Source organism: Rhinichthys klamathensis, unplaced genomic scaffold, assembly GCF_029890125.1.
Source record: "Rhinichthys klamathensis goyatoka isolate OS25496 unplaced genomic scaffold, OSU_Roscu_1.1 h1tg000470l_1, whole genome shotgun sequence".
Lineage (NCBI taxonomy): Eukaryota > Metazoa > Chordata > Actinopteri > Cypriniformes > Leuciscidae > Rhinichthys > Rhinichthys klamathensis.
Genome location: NW_026606959.1, coordinates 70802 through 88578, shown reverse-complemented (window position 1 = coordinate 88578; position 17777 = coordinate 70802). Strand labels below are relative to the sequence as shown.

The following is a 17777-nucleotide window of genomic DNA, read 5'->3' as shown; positions in this document are numbered from 1 at the left end:
GCTTCCAGCACCTTGTTGAATCTATGCCACGAAGAATTGAGGCAGTTCTGAAGGCAAAAGGGGGTCCAACCCGTTACTAGCATGGGGTACCTAATAAAGTGGCCGGTGAGTGTATATATATATATACATATAAAATATTATTAAAAATATTATATATTATATACATCAGGTTACCAGTTATAGCTAACGTTAGTGAAGTGTTGGTCACGTAAGCTATCGCTGCAATTAACCTATTATCTTCCAATAAACATTTACTAAAACTGGCTACATAAAATATAACTACAGACTAGATTCATGAGAGGTCGGCTAATGTGTGTAAAAGTAAAAAAATACAGTAATTTCATTAATTTACCAGCGAGCATACTTCGGAAGCACTGAAAATGAATGGGGTTCAATGGAGAAACTATCAGTGCTTGGAACTATTGGCTGCTCCATGACACGCGTTACTTCCGCATTCCAAAGTTCCTATGGCGGTCTATGGGTGTGTCGCAACTCTTTCTCTCAATGGCTCTGACCTTAGCTAGTTAGGCAGATGTAACAAGTTAACAGTGAGCTAACGTGAAAAAATAAGTTAAAGGAATAGTGCACCTCAAAAAGAAATTCTGTCATAATTTACTTGCCCACAAGTTGTTCTAAACCTGCATGAAGTTCTTTCTTCTGAACATAAAAGAAGATATTTTGAAGAATTTTTGAAATGGAACAGTTTGCTGGTCCCCATTGACTTCTATAATAAAAAAAAAATACAATGGATGTCAATGGGGACCTTTGTATACAGCACAATAAATAAATTAATACAGGTTATGAACAAGTTGAGGCTGAGTAAATGGTGACATAATTTTCATTTTTAAAGTAAACTAACCCTTTAAGCGACACCATTGTTAATTACATTTTTTGTTTTATTTTCAAGTTTGTGGTCTGAATCATGTCTGCAATGTCGGAGGTGTGTTTTGGAGTCTTTTCTTGTGATTGCCGTCGTAATGGTGAAGACATCTACAGGTGAGTAAGATGACATCAACTAAATTAGCTAAAGTATGCGTTAGTTAAGCAGGCAAACATAATGTAACTGCCGATGAAACCAACGGAAGGGGAGAAAACGGGTTTACCAGGCAGCAGAGTTAAAGTGCTTTTAAATAATCATCACTGTACATCACTGCTGCTGACGCTCTCCACTAATACACAGAACAGGTTGACGTTTGAGGAGGAGGAGGAGGAGGAGGAGGAGGAGGAGGAGGAGGAGGAGGAGGAGGAGGAGGAAAGGGTTAGCAATATACCATTATCAATATAGCAAAATTTTGCTAACTAATAAATATTGTTTAATTTATTATATAAACTATAAACACCATATCTTACATCATCTTTACCCCTCATGTCGTTGTTGTTAGTAATAAGTTCTGTTATTGTATTTTATTTCTGTGAACTATAATAACACTAAAAGGCTACTGTGACTTTGTCTGTTTCAGGAGAGTCTGTTCTCTAAGCAAAAACATGGATGCTGACTATGAAGGGCAGAATCATCATCCAGTTACAACAGCTAACAGACTCATCTTCAGCATTAGCTGTCCATTTTGTCGAATGCAGAATTAGGCAACCCAAAATATATATATTTTTTACATTACATTTACATTCATGCATTTGGCAGACACTTTTATCCCAAGCAACTTACATTGTATTTAAGTTTAAAGGAACACGCTACCGTTTTTTTTAAATAGGGGTTTTTCACTGTCTCCCCTATGTAGATAAGTGGGCAAACGCATTTTTGTCTCAGTGCATGCATTGTCTTATGGTCAGGGCCGGTTCTAGAGATTTGGAGGCCCTAGGCAATATTCATGTTGGAGGCCCCCCACCCCCAATAAAAAACTCTTGAAACAAATATGATTCCTAACCTTTTAATTTATACAACATTTAATTTAAAATGTTTTTACTTACACAGTACATAAGTTTGGACACATTACTATTTTTAATGTTTTTGAAAGAAGTCTCTTATGCTCATCAAGCCTGGATGTATTTGATAAAAAATACAGAAAAATAATATATAGTGAAATATTATTAAAATAATGGTTTTCCTATTTTACTATACTTTAAAATATATTTTCTGGGATGCAAAGCTGAATTTAGTGTAATGTGATCCTTCAGAAAACTTTATAATATTCTGATTTATTATCAAATGTTAGAAATGGTGCTTAATATGTATTTTATAACCTGTGATACTTTTTTTCAGGATTTTTTTTTTTATTATTAAAAAGTTGTTTTAACAAAGTCTTCACTATCACTTTTTATATATTTAACACATCCTTGCTGAATATTCCTGTTTTTTTTTTGTTGTATTTTTGATCAAATAAATGCAGGCTTGTAGAGCATAATAAAAAACTTCTTTCAAAAACATTAAAAATAGTAATTGGTCCAGACTTTTTACCAGTAGGCTAATGTACATATTAATCAAACTTCATCTAAGGTAATCTCTTTTTTGTTTAATGAAGATGTTATTGTTATTGTTATTTTGCTGTTTTATTCAATTTATTCACAGTTCCAGAATACCACTTCAGTGATATATGCTTTTATCATTTTTTCATAGCTGGTATGGGCAGGATTTTCCCCTCCCATTTAATCAATATTGACTGCAGATATTGTCCTATTATTAATATAAGTAATATGATATTATGCATTGCATTGCTAGCTTAAATATGCTATACACAAATCAAGTGGAAGAGAAAGACACGACCGCTACTGATTAGAAAAAAAAATTCTAAACTGATATTATTGGCGCGAGTAGGTGTCACGGGTGTGGTGTGGGTTGAAGAAGGCAGGCAGAGTCATAAGATCCAATTCCAAACATTTACTAATTAAATCCAAACACAGATACAGGGATGACAGGCAGAAGGATAACTCACACGAAAACACAGTAACATTAACAAGAACCGACAAAGGAAGACTGAACAGGAGGAACTAAATACTGATACAATTGAAGACTAACAAGGTGAAGACAGGTGACACAGATGATGATAACGAGGGACAGGTGGATGATTGAGGGAGTGAGTTCAGGTGAGGAGACAAGGAGGATTCTGGGGAGTGTAGTGCCGACGAAGACAGACAGGTGCAGATGAAGACTGTGACAGAACGCCCCCCTCAACAAGGCGCGACCTCGCGCCGTAGAACATCAATGGGGTGGGGGGGGCGGGCGCCCTGAAGGCTGGCCAGGGCGTGGCCAAACTGGGACAGGAAGCCTCCAGGGCAGATCAGGAAGTGCAGGCGGCCAGGGCGGAGCAGGACGTGCAGGCAGCCAGGGCGGAGCAGGACGTGGGCGTGGCCAGGGCGGAGCAGGACGTGGGCGTGGCCAGGGCGGAGCAGGACATGGGCGTGGCCAGGGCGGAGCAGGACATGGGCGTGGCCAGGGCGGAGCAGGACATGGGCGAGGCCAGGGCGGTGCGGACCCTTCGGGCGGCCATGGCGGTGCGGACCCTTCGGGCGGCCATGGCGGTGCGGACCCTTCGGGCGGCCATGGCGGTGAGGACCCTTCGGGCGGCCATGGCGGTGAGGACCCTTCGGGCGGCCATGGCGGTGAGGACCCTTCGGGCGGCCATGGCGGTGAGGACCCTTCGGGCGGCCATGGCGGTGAGGACCCTTCGGGCGGCCATGGCGGTGAGGACCCTTCGGGCGGCCATGGCGGCGAGGACCCTTCGGGCGGCCATGGCGGCGAGGACCCTTCGGGCGGCCATGGCGGCGAGGACCCTTCGGGCGGCCATGGCGGAGCCCTATGGCCCCCCCCCAAAAAATTAATGGGGAGAGTGACAGAGTCACTCCTAGTCTCTGGGCTGGACGGAACCAGCGGTGAAGGCGGCTCGGCAGGGTTGGGCGGAACCAACGAGGAAGAAGTCTCTGGCTGGACGGTCTCTGGCTGGACGGTCTCTGGCTGGACGGTCTCTGGCTGGACGGTCTCTGGCTGGACGGTCTCTGGCTGGACGGTCTCTGGCTGGACGGTCTCTGGCTGGACGGTCTCTGGCTGGACGGTCTCTGGCTGGACGGTCTCTGGCTGGACGGTCTCTGGCTGGACGGTCTCTGGCTGGACGGTCTCTGGCTGGACGGTCTCTGGCTGGACGGTCTCTGGCTGGACGGTCTCTGGCTGGACGGTCTCTGGCTGGACGGTCTCTGGCTGGACGGTCTCTGGCTGGACGGTCTCTGGCTGGACGGTCTCTGGCTGGACGGTCTCTGGCTGGACGGTCTCTGGCTGGACGGTCTCTGGCTGGACGGTCTCTGGCTGGACGGTCTCTGGCTGGACGGTCTCTGGCTGGACGGTCTCTGGCTGGACGGTCTCTGGCTGGACGGTCTCTGGCTGGACGGTCTCTGGCTGGACGGTCTCTGGCTGGACGGTCTCTGGCTGGACGGTCTCTGGCTGGACGGTCTCTGGCTGGACGGTCTCTGGCTGGACGGTCTCTGGCTGGACGGTCTCTGGCTGGACGGTCTCTGGCTGGACGGTCTCTGGCTGGACGGTCTCTGGCTGGACGGTCTCTGGCTGGACGGTCTCTGGCTGGACGGTCTCTGGCTGGACGGTCTCTGGCTGGACGGTCTCTGGCTGGACGGTCTCTGGCTGGACGGTCTCTGGCTGGACGGTCTCTGGCTGGACGGTCTCTGGCTGGACGGTCTCTGGCTGGACGGTCTCTGGCTGGACGGTCTCTGGCTGGACGGTCTCTGGCTGGACGGTCTCTGGCTGGACGGTCTCTGGCTGGACGGTCTCTGGCTGGACGGTCTCTGGCTGGACGGTCTCTGGCTGGACGGTCTCTGGCTGGACGGTCTCTGGCTGGACGGTCTCTGGCTGGACGGTCTCTGGCTGGACGGTCTCTGGCTGGACGGTCTCTGGCTGGACGGTCTCTGGCTGGACGGTCTCTGGCGGGCAGGCGACGGGCTCAGGCTCTGGCGGGCAGGCGACGGGCTCAGGCTCTGGCGGGCAGGCGACGGGCTCAGGCTCTGGCGGGCAGGCGACGGGCTCAGGCTCTGGCGGGCAGGCGACGGGCTCAGGCTCTGGCGGGCAGGCGACGGGCTCAGGCTCTGGCGGGCAGGCGACGGGCTCAGGCTCTGGCGGGCAGGCGACGGGCTCAGGCTCTGGCGGGCAGGCGACGGGCTCAGGCTCTGGCGGGCAGGCGACGGGCTCAGGCTCTGGCGGGCAGGCGACGGGCTCAGGCTCTGGCGGGCAGGCGACGGGCTCAGGCTCTGGCGGGCAGGCGACGGGCTCAGGCTCTGGCGGGCAGGCGATGGGCTCAGATTGGCTGGACAGAACCAGCGGTGCAGGCTTGGCTGGGCTGGACGGAACCAGCGGTGCAGGCTTGGCTGGGCTGGACGGAACCAGCGGTGCGGGCTTGGCTGGGCTGGATGGAACCAGCGGTGAGGGCTCCGAAGGGCTGGACGGGACCAGCGGAGAAGGCTCTGAAGGGCTGGACGGAACCAGCGGAGAAGGCTCTGTGTTTGGAGTGGTGGAGATGGCTGGAGATGGTGGTTGAGTGGCGATGTCATCAACCTCACCTACGGTGAGGGTTGAGCCACTCAACCACAGCACATGGTCCAGGTACTGGGCAAACGAGCCTGGGATAGCCGCCGCTGGAGCTTGCTGGTATAAAGATTCATCCAGTCCACACCAGAATACGGTTTTTAAAACACCATCAGCCCAGTCCACGAGGTGAGAAATTTCGAGGAATTTAGCCACATATTCCTCAATCAAGCAGCCATCCTGGAAACAATGGACCAGACGATCGGCTGGGGTGAATGGAGAGTGAGCTGGGTTCACCGGGGTGAGAAAAATTCCCATGCTGACTCTTTACTTGGTCGGTTCTTCTGTCACGGGTGTGGTGTGGGTTGAAGAAGGCAGGCAGAGTCATAAGATCCAATTCCAAACATTTACTAATTAAATCCAAACACAGATACAGGGATGACAGGCAGAAGGATAACTCACACGAAAACACAGTAACATTAACAAGAACCGACAAAGGAAGACTGAACAGGAGGAACTAAATACTGATACAATTGAAGACTAACAAGGTGAAGACAGGTGACACAGATGATGATAACGAGGGACAGGTGGATGATTGAGGGAGTGAGTTCAGGTGAGGAGACAAGGAGGATTCTGGGGAGTGTAGTGCCGACGAAGACAGACAGGTGCAGATGAAGACTGTGACAGTAGGCTGATGTCAGACAGGGTATAATCTAATCATCAGCAGAATTTAGAAGATAGACCCATGAGATCCTTTATTTGAAACATTTAAAAATGTTGTAGTGTGTTGGGTTTTTAACTTTGAATACAAACGTCTTGTCTTTTACTTTTGTAGCGTTTTTAGTCAGCTCGCGACGCGATGTTTTTCATTGTACGCGCAAATTCAAAGCGTCGCGTCTGGGCACGTTAATGACGCTTGCGCTCTTTTAAACTCGTAATAAAGCGGTGAATGATTTTTCTAGAAATGACGCTGATCTACAGTAGGCCTACAAGTTTATATTTAGAATACATTGCAATCACTCCAAAATAGATGACGACAACGCACACACCTGCATTACGAGCTGTGCTTCTTTGCGTGCTTTTGCTTCGCAGCACCTGATGGGCTGGCGTTAATGTGACGTATAACAGTCTATGGTTAAGATAAACATCGTCACTATTTTTAGTTAATTAATAAATATTGAAATAAATTGTAGATATGACATTTGTAATTTTTTTTTTTTTTTTTTTGTGTCCCTCTGTCTGGGCCCCATCCCGCCAATCGGGCCCTAGGCACGTGCCTAGTTTGCCTTTGCGTTAATCCGGCTCTGCTTATGGTGCGTTCACACCAAACGCGAATAGAACGTCTGGTGCGAGTGATTTAAATGTTAAGTCAATGTAAAGACGTAATTACGCACGTGTAGAGGTCAATCAACATCAGCCATCTTGCAAACAGACAACCGTCTAGCACTTGCCCCTCCCACAAGAAGCGGATTCAAGAAGCCTTGGACGCGCGTCAATTTCGCTTCAAACGCTTGCTTTTTACGCGTGTCAATTTCGCTTTGGACGCACGAATGGACTCAAAATGTTCAAGCGTCCAACTAGACGCGGTAGACGAGAATTTTATGCTCTATTCGCGTTTGGCAGCGCGGCCGGATAGAATGTCCGGATAACATGTCCTGAGTAAAAGTGCCCCCCCCCCCCCCCCCCCTCCCCCTCCATAAAAAAATAATTACATATTGTGGCCTGCGTATTCACAACGAGTAAAAATAGCAATGCAGTTTAAAGGAACACGCAGACCTTTTGGGACTTTAGCTTATTCACCGTATCCCCCAGAGTGAGATAAGTCCATACATACCTTTTTCATCTCCGTGTGTGCTGTAACTGTCTGACGCACCCACCGCTAGCCTAGCTTAGCCCAAAGACTGGATGTAAATAGCTCCAGCTAGCATACTGCTCCCAATAAGTGACAAAATAACGCCAACATTTTCCTATTTACATGTTGTGATTTGTATAGTCACAGCGTGTACAAATAACAAGGTCATATGAGACACAGCCATCTTTTAACCATATAAATACTGGGAACTATATTCTCAGAAGGCGAAGCACTGCTACTTGGGCGGAATGATTACCGCAACTCTGAGCAAACTCTCTGCTCCTCACCACGGGGCTTCTCAGGTTCTGCGAGCAAATCACTCCACAGAAGTAGCAGTGCTTCGCCTTCTGAGAATATAGTTCCCAGTATTTATATGGTTAAAAGATGGCTGTGTCTCATATGACCTTGTTATTTGTACACGCTGTGACTATACAAATAACAACATGTAAATAGGAAAATGTTGGCGTTATTTTGTCACTTATTGGGAGCAGTATGTTAGCTGGAGCCATTTACTTTCAGTCTTTGTGCTAAGCTAGACTAGCGGTGGGTGCGTCAGACAGTTACAGCACGCACGGAGATAAAAAAGGTATGTATGGACTTATCTAACTCTGGGGGATCGCCTAGTCTTAATCTGCATTGCTATTTGTACTCGTTGTGAATACGCAGGCCACAAGAAGTAATTCAGTTTTTTTTTTATCACTTTTACTCACAACATGCTATCCGGCAACAAAGGGTTCCATTTATAATGCCAAGCTAGCGGCGGCACTGCCAGACTAAGACAATGCATGCACTGAGACAAAAATGCGTTTTCCCACCTATCTAAATAGGGGAGACGGTGAAAAACCCCATATATCAAAAAACGGTGGCGTGTTCCTATTATTAAGTTATCCATTCCCTGGAAATCAAACTCATTGTTTCAGAATTCTTGCATCTTTCTCTACTGTTTAAGCTACACATGAATTTATTGTATTATGTGTAATACATAAATGATTTGAATGTAATGGATTATGAGGTAATTATGTAGCATCCCTGTAGGTGCATTCAGAATCAGATGTTTTGCTTTTATCAACATAAAAGTACATGCAGCATCAAGTTTGAGAGTTGGGGCAAATTCTGACAATACCGATCTCAAAATTAATTGATTTTTTCCCCCTTTGTGCTTGCAGGTTCATTCTGAGAATCAACTCTGATGGCACCAAACACTAAAGGCACAGAGCAGATGGAAATCTGGAAAGATCCCCCAAAAAAAGCATCAGCTTGAAACCCTCAGTGTTTCTCATCAGAGAGCTTGTCAACTTTGACTGATAAAATTACTGAAATGTAACTACACAAACTGACCAGGAGATTAGTTCTATGGACTTGTGATTTTGCCTTTTTTTTCAGCTATTGAGGTCAAGATTTGTAATTTGTACTTCTAAAAACAAAATGTTCAACGATTAAAAAGAATGTTATAAGGACAAATGTTCATGAGTTGTTGTAATTTTTGGGGGTGGGGTAAACATGTAAAAAAAAAAAAAAACCTCAATACTAATACTGTAAATGACAATACGGTAATATTACTGTAAATCCAAATACAGTTAATGGTAGTATACTGTAAGTGAAAATACAGTAAAGGTACAGTATACTGTAAGTGAAAATACAGTAAAGGTACAGTATACTGTAAGTGAAAATACAGTAATAATACTGTAAAACATTTTACAGTAAATTACTGGCATCCAGCTGCCAGTAATTTACTGTAAAATTTACAGCAATCTCTTAACAGTGTAATCAAAGAGTGCCTCAAACAAAACACATAATATCCTTCATACATTTGATATTACAAACCTTTTAAACTTTTGCCAAATCCACTAATTATTTCATTCTCAAAAGCCAATACTGTCATGAATGCCACTCTCATGGTCTTTTGTTGTGTAAAGGAATTTTATTGAACTGTATTTTCTGTTCCTAATGTTTCTGTGTTCACTTCCTGTTTAGGTCCTTTTTGCTTAGGTGTTTGTTTCCATAGTTACCCTCATTTGTTTCCATTACTGTTAATCACCAACACCTGTCCCTTTGTCAGCCCCTTGTTAGCCGGTTAGCCATTGTGTATTTATACCCTAGTGGTTCTTGTGTTCCTTGTCAAGCCTTGTTCCTACATGGATGTTATGTTTTGTGCACTCATTCTGTACCTGGTTCTCTGGTCTTCGTGTTTGTCATTGAAACTCACTGCATTTGGATCCAGCTTTCCTTTTTTTTGAGTTCACCCTATATGTCACAGGTACCTTGTAAACATGACTTTGTTTCCAGGCAGACTGGTGTGCCCTTATTCGCACTACCAAAAACCAGCCAATTAGATTAGAATTTATTACATTGAGAAGCTGCTAGTGCTTTCCACATTTGATTGCAAATAGTATCAGGCAGTTAGTGGGAGTGACGCTGAGACTATGGGCCATTGCCAACTTCCTTGACGCCACAACATCATCACATGTGGAGGAGCAGGTTAGCCGTGATAAAACAAAAAACATTGTTCAGTTCGACTGATTCCAGAGGACCGTCAAGTTGAATTTAGTAGACACATGGTAAGTACCACTGCAGCGTTTGATAGATAACCGGCAAAATGGTTCCTCTTGAGTTAAAAGCTAAAATACACCTGAAACTGTGATTTAAAGAATAATGTTTTCGATAATCTTATTTGCAGAATTTCACAAAATGTTGAATTAAATGGTAAAAACATGAATAATCTTTATGCTTTCTCTGGGAAGTTAAACAAATCATCTTAAATGATCACAAACTATATTTGTATTCTTATGTTTAGTCAAATATAGTCTGGTAACTAACCTGTTACAAAACAAAATCTAGTAAAACCAGTTCTTAAAAGAACGCTTGCGTGCATAACCAAATGTTTCTTTCACTTTTCCAGCATTCTTGCAAAAAGCACAAAAAGCCTTATATTCTCCTAATTATCTTATAAATAAAACAAACAAAGGTGAGACATACGGATAAACAGCATGTCTCTAATACATGCTAAAGGTGACAATGATTCCGGGACCTCTGTCAGTGGATTGAATGGGTGAGAAAAACATATTTAATTACTTAGGTTTTGTATGTGTATGAATTTGTATGTTTACAGACATAGGATAGAACTAGATTTACGGATCAATGTCAACATCAGTTTAGTTAAAAGAAGATATGATTATTTTAAGGAGAAATTGTACTGCTTTAAGGGTTATTGACCATTATTAATTTAATATCAATGGAGACCGCATATGGCATTTAAAAAGACAAGCGGGATGGAGTACTAAAAGTGAAGTTTTCTTCAGTGTGTGCTTGCTATTTGAGCTGTAATGTCACATGGAGCATGATAACATTAACCTTAATTTACATTATATAGCATGACATAATCTTGTGTTTCCTGTTGCAGTTTGATGGAAGGATCAGACTCTTCTGGCCTCAGTGTTTTGTCCATGAAGAGTGACCGATCAATGCAATTACCAATTCAACTGAAAAATGGATCAGCCATGGGAAAAAGTTAATGACGATTTATGCTAAAGGTATTCAGAACTTCAGTACTGCACATTCATATAAACGAGAAAGGAGTTTCCAATCATTTTCTGATCACTTCTTCTCCTCAATTGTTTGTTGTTAACCTTCTCTAAAACACTACAATTATACTTCACTTCATTTCATTTTTTTGTTTTTCACTGTCAGTCTTCAGCAGGAGAAATCGGACTCGCCTGCCCCAAGCGTTTTGTCTATGAAGAGCGATCGATCAATGAAAATACCAATTCAACTGAAAAATGGATCAGCTTCCATTGGAAAAAGGTAATGACGATTTATGCTAAAGGTATTCAGAACTGAAGTGCTGTGGTAGACAGACAGATGCCCACAAAGTATCTATAGTTCTCAGACAAACAAATACTTAATGCATTTTAGAATAAGAAAGCATCAGAGTACGTTACACTGACTTGACAGACGAGAAGATGACAGTCATTGTGGCGTGGCTGGATTATTTCAGTTTCTCTTTGTGGCTTGTTGTAAGTTCATGTAAGGGAAAAGATTCAAATAAAATGATCAAAGATCAAGGGCAGAAAAATACAAGAGAATTATTAAGACAAGATAAGATGGTCTCAACTGAATGCTGGTCATGTTTTGAAGATAAGTGTCCGATATCAAACTTTTTTGGTGTCTATAAGGGATTTACACAGAAAATCAGATCAAGATTCTGAGAAGAATGGCAGCTTTCCTGGAAGATGCATTGGATATATCAGTAGGTTAAATGCAGTGGCGCAGATAGGATTTTTTTAACTGGGGGGGACCAAGCTGTCAGCAAATGATTTAAACTCAATTCGTTATTTTGCGTAATTTGGGCTTTAACTAGTGCTCAAGTAGTTTCTTTATGTAATTTGGGCTAATGATTTGCACTAAAAAGCCATTGGGGGATTCTTGTTTGAAATCATGGATAAACAACAATGAACAAAGGTAAACAAAGGCCTGATCACCACTAGCAATGCATGATCAGACTGTTATTTGACTAGTATGCCAATCACCCACCAAATCTTCATGTCTTCAGCAAAGTATGTTTTATTTAAACATTTGCTTGTCTCAGCATACAAAGTCTATCATTATGAACAAAAAAGCAAAGAACCTATGTGCAAAAAATAAAAATAAAATAACAACAACATATTTTCTACTGTGGCTGCCCTCCTGCAGATCCTCACTTGACTGACTAGGGCCTGCCTTACTGTCATCAGAAATCGCCTGCAGGCCAGGAGGACAACAGTTTAAATCTTATCATTTCAGTTAACCCTCTATACCTCTATAGAATGTGAATATCAATGTGAAATACAACATATTCCTGAGAATTAATGGCTAAAACTACTATTCCAAAAATGTCTAAGAATAACTAAAAAATTTAAATTTAAGTGTTAATTACAATTTTGTTGCAATTTATAGATTATAAATATCTTTCAAATGATGTATGACATATTAAGAAATGTTTTTCATAGCCCATAATTTAAGAATCTGTATCCTCCGTTGCTCCGTACAAAAAAAAAAAAAAACATGATTTCCTGCTATAAGAGGATGTCAAAAGTTTATGTAGGCCTTTATTTGTTGTTTGCATAAACCTTGCACTTCACAAATTTACTTATAGTGGTTTACACGACAGTGAACATACCTCATCAATTTATACAGTACAATGGGTTAAATGATAAGATAAAACATTATTTCCTGACGACGATAAATTGTTTGATTTATCCAACCATTCTTTTTGTGTTCATTCATTATTTGTCTCTGTCCACTCACCTAAATGCATAGTTATGGTCTCCACATTTTGCTGTTTACTAAGTGCAAAAGCCTTATTGTCAGACTAGCTATTCCCCTTAACAAATCTAATCTGCCACATCTGGGAAAGTCAACAGGCATAGGATACTTACATTGTTTGTTTTTTGAAAAAACGAGGTGATTGTTTTTGTTTTTTGTCTCTTCATTGCCTTTATGTGGCATTTATACAGTCGATTTTGTTCAGTTCAGAAAATCACAGACTCAGCTCAGTCATAAATGGTATATGATCACTATGGTTACCGGTCCGCTCCTACAGGCACGATTAAGGCAGCTACTAGCTCCTCATAGGACCCTGGCGACGTCACTCAGGAGGAGTCGTGGCACACTCACACACAGAGAGAGAGAGTGTAAACGTCGGTGGCATGAAGGCATCGTGTGTTTATTGACAACAGAACAGCGTGTAGTGAGAACGTGGGTGCAAAGTAATGGTGACCGGTGTAGATCAGCCTGCGTCTGCCCCGACCCGATTCTGAAGCAGCGGCGGGCCGGGACACTGTACTTTGGCTAATGTATATATAGCGAAAACATTGGTTAATCCTCTGTTTTACCGATTTTTGTCACCTTTTGTAGGGATAGTAAGGGGGGGATGGATCGGGTCACTATAAATCTGGGGGGGTCATGTCCCCCCGTCCCCAGTGCCATCTGCGCCCTTGGTTAAATGTATCAGAACTCATTTATAGTGTCTGAATTTGTGCATAGTTGTTGCTACTAACAAACATTTGTTCAACAGACATGATTCAGAAACACGTGAAGTCAAGATTCAAAGGTTGAAATCGCACATAAAAAAGAAGCATCTCTACATTTTAGAAGGATTTGCAAAGCAGGGAAACCCAACACTCCTGAATGAGATCTACACAGAGCTTTACATCACAGAGGGTGGAAATGGAGAGATCAGTAATGAACATGAAATTAAAAGAATAGAGAAATCATTGAAGGCTGCTGAAGGAGCAACAATACCAATCAAATGCAATGACATCTTTAGACCTTTACCTGGACAAGACAAACCCATCAGAACTGTGCTGACAAAGGGAGTCGCTGGCATTGGAAAAACAGTCTCTGTGCAGAAGTTCATCCTGGACTGGGCTGAAGAGAAAGAGAATCAGGACGTCCAGCTCATATTTACACTTCCTTTCAGAGAGATCAATCTGATGAAGGACAAAACACTCAGTCTTTCAGATCTTCTTCATGTCTTTTTCCCTGAAACAAAAGAAATTGAAATATCCAGTGACAAATATAAAGTGTTGTTCATCTTTGATGGTCTGGACGAGTGTCGTCTGTCTCTGGATTTTCAGAGCGATGTGAGGTTGTGTGATGTAAGTGAATCAGCCTCAGTGGACGCGCTGCTGACGAACCTCATTGTGGGGAATCTGCTTCCCTCTGCTCTCATCTGGATCACCTCCAGACCAGCAGCAGCCGATCTCGTCCCCTCTGAGTGTGTCCATCGAGTGACAGAGGTACGAGGCTTCAATGATCCACAGAAGGAGGAATACTTCAGGAAGAGAATCGGTGATCAGAGTCTGGCCAATACAATCATCACACACCTGAAGTCCTCAAGGAGCCTCTACATCATGTGCCACATCCCAGTGTTCTGCTGGATCTCAGCCGCTGTTCTGGAGAAGATGTTGAGCGAAGCAGAGAGTGGAGAGATTCCCAAGACTCTCACTCAGATGTACACACACTTCCTGATGGCACAGATTAGCATCAAAGACAAAAAGTACAATGAGAAGGACACAGACAAAGAGATGATTTTTAAATTAGGGAAACTGGCATACAATCAACTGGAAAGAGGCAATGTGATCTTCTATGAGGAAGACCTAAGAGAGTGTGGCATTGATGTGACAGAAGCATCAGTGTACTCAGGATTGTGCACTCAGATCTTCAGAGAGGAGTTTGGCTGGTATCAGGGGAAAGTCTTCTGCTTTGTTCATCTGAGCGTTCAGGAACATCTAGCGGCTCTATTTGTGCACCTCTCCTTCCACAACAACGGCAAAAACGTGCTTGAGGCACCTGAATCTGGAACACCCGTGACAATGTTCAGCTTACACAAGTGTGCAGTTGATCAATCTTTAGAAATTATGAATGGTCATCTCGATCTTTTCCTTCGCTTCCTCATGGGACTTTCACTGGAGTCAAATCACAAGCTCCTAAAAGGGCTTTTGGTGAAGAAGACAGAAAGCTCCATGGAAAGAGAGAAAACTATTGAGTATCTCAAGCAAACAATAAAAACAATTGTTTGCTCAGAAATGACTCTTGTTTTTTTCCACTGTCTGAATGAACTCAATGATCATTCCCTTATTATTGAAATCCAAAGCTACCTGACCTCTGGAGAAATAAACAGCGACACTCTGTCCCCACATCTCTGGTCAGCTCTGGTGTACATCTTACTGACATCAAATGAGAAGTTCAATGAGTTTGAACTTCGTAAATACGGAAGATCGGACACAGCTGTGTTCTGGTTGCTTCCTGTGATCAAGTTGTCGAAAAAGATCTGGTGAGAACATGTAGTTGCTTGCTTACATGAAATCAATGATATGAAAAAAAGATATATTTTACCTTTAGAACAAATAGCACATTACTTCTATTTACACTGTGTAAATCACTATTTTAAAGATGCAATTTTATTCTATTTATTCAACAGTATCTACCATTATATACACAGCAAATAGCATCTACCTTAGTCTAAACAGCTGATACTATTAATGTATTTGTTCTGGCAGGATGCATGACTGTAATATCACAGAAAAAGGCTGTGCGGTGCTTTCTGCTGTTCTTCCATCAATATCTAATCTCAGAGAGCTGGACTTGAGCCACAACAACCTGCAGGACTCTGGAGTGGAAATACTCTGTATTGGATTGAAAAGATCACACTACGACTTAAAACAATTTGTGTATGAGTTTTCAGTGAACCAAAACACAAAAACAATATGTCTATATAAGCCCCGCTTACATTTAAAGGTTTTAATCAAATCTATTTTCAGGAGGAGTCTGGTTTCTGATGATCCCAATCTTAATTGTGGCGTCCTTCCTACTGCTGGACTACAGGACACAAAGTGTAGGCTGGAATCACTCAAGTAGGTTTACTCTCTAAGTTCCAGATATTGTATATTCAAGTTTACAAATGCATAGATAGTATTTGCATACTTTAAATGATAGTCTACCTTCTTAATAAGAATGATAATGAAGACTTAAATAAGATTTTTTTTCTCTTCTCTCTGTAGCCTGAAGAACTGTGGAGTAACAGAAGCGGGCTGTGTTTTCCTGAGCTCAGCTCTGAGTTTAAACCCTTCTCATCTGAAAGTGCTGGACCTGAGCTGGAATAACATAGGAGACTCAGGAGTTAAACAGCTCTGTGCTGCTCTGGAGAAAGTTCAGTGTGCATTGGAAATACTAAAGTAAGTAACAACAAACTTAATTACGGTTATAACTTATGTAAATAAGTTTTGACCTTTATCAGAATCACTGATTCATTTAAAAAGTGTTATGCAGTACAAACTGTCAATGGAGAGAAGATCTAAGGCCTTGATGATGTTAGTCAAATTAGTTACAAATTAAAGACACATTTATTTTTAATTGCATTTTCTTAATATATTTTAATTTCTTGTTCCACTTGACTGCCTTTTATGTTTTTATTGTTTTTATCTGTACACCTGTAGCACTTTGAGATGTGTTCTTCACGTGTAAAGTGCAATACAAATAAAATGTATTATTATTATTAGTCTAAAAGTAAATGTAGTGACTTTTGAATTCATGAACTTTAGAGTATTAATTCACCTACAAATTTAAATTATTTACTCACCATTGTTAAAATGCAGATTTCTTTTTTTGTTTAAATCCAAAGGAGGTTTTATTAGGCAGCGTTTCCATACAATGACAGTTGGCAGTTATTTAAAATGTCACACAAAAAAAAAAGCACCCCATATGACTGGTAGGTAATATTTCAAGCCTTCTAAAGCTGTACGATAACTTTATCTAAAGGACTACTAGGAAATGCGCTTCTGTACAATCGACGTGTGTCACTTGACCAATCGCAACGCGTTCAAAATGTGGCCGCGGTTTCGGATTGGTATTATAGAGCAACAGCACACTCTCACCCTTATGTTTAAAACTACATTTCAGTAAAATGTTATCAACGTGGTCAACTTTTATGATGTTTTGAGGTTGTAATTTAAAGCAATCATTCACTCCCAAGAAAGTTAGTAATTCTGTCATTTACACATTCAAAGTTAATGGTCATTTAAAGTAATATTGTGTACTATAATTTGTATAATTAAGAACTTTTTGACTTAGACTTTCAACCAGCAAAATCAACGCAGAAGGCTTTGAATCGCTGGCTTCAGCTCTGCAGTCAAACGCTCAGCTGAGAGAGCTGGACCTGGGAAACAACAGACCTGGAGATCAGGGAGTTGAGCTGCTGTCTGCTGTTCTCCACAATACAAACTGTAGACTGAAAACACTGAGGTTAAGATATATAAATAAGTGCATTGTTTTTGATAAAGTTGGAAAACGAAGCATATGTTACAATTAATTTCTTTCTCAGGTTGGACAAATGTGGAATTACAGAGAAAAGTTGCACTGCTCTGGCTTCAGCTCTCAGCTCAAAGACCTCCAATCTGACAGACCTGGATCTGAGTATTAATGATCTAGGAGACTCAGGTGTGAAGAAGCTCTGTGTCGGACTGGAGAATCCTCACTGTAAACTAGAGAAGCTGAGGTAAAAGAAACAAAACCTACTCAGATTTCCACAAAAACTAAAGCATTTATACCATTATTGGTTAACTTTTCCGCTGTCTGAAAATCCACTCTGCTTTCTTCAGGTTGTCCAACTGTAATGTTACACACAAAAGTGCGACGGCACTGACCGAAGCTCTGAAATCAAATCCATCCCACCTGAAAGAGATCGATCTGCTTGAGAATGATCTGGAAGAGTCAGACTTGAATGTGATCTCCATGATACTGGAAAAGTCATCATAAAAACAGAAAAACACTAATGTTTAAGATAACCCTTAAAAAAAAGAGCGGGATAACTCATAAAATACAGTTACCATCATTAACTCATGTAAAAGGATGTCATACTTACTATATATGGATGTTGTACAATATTTTCTGGATGCTTATAGAGTGTTAACT

The 17777-nt window shown here is 42.2% G+C and overlaps 1 protein-coding gene across 1 annotated transcript in view; it reads left to right on the top strand.

The window, feature by feature from the left end:
- Window positions 1–17624, top strand: part of LOC130072014 (NACHT, LRR and PYD domains-containing protein 3-like) — a 29164-nt gene extending 11540 nt beyond the window's left edge. Inside the window, exons 9-11 of the mRNA XM_056236888.1 lie at window positions 16938–17108; window positions 17188–17361; window positions 17465–17624. Coding sequence (XP_056092863.1) covers window positions 16938–17108; window positions 17188–17361; window positions 17465–17621 — 502 coding nt within the window. The 3' untranslated portion in view covers window positions 17622–17624. The remainder of the gene's footprint in view (window positions 1–16937; window positions 17109–17187; window positions 17362–17464) is intronic.
- The last annotated feature ends 153 nt before the right edge of the window (window positions 17625–17777 follow it).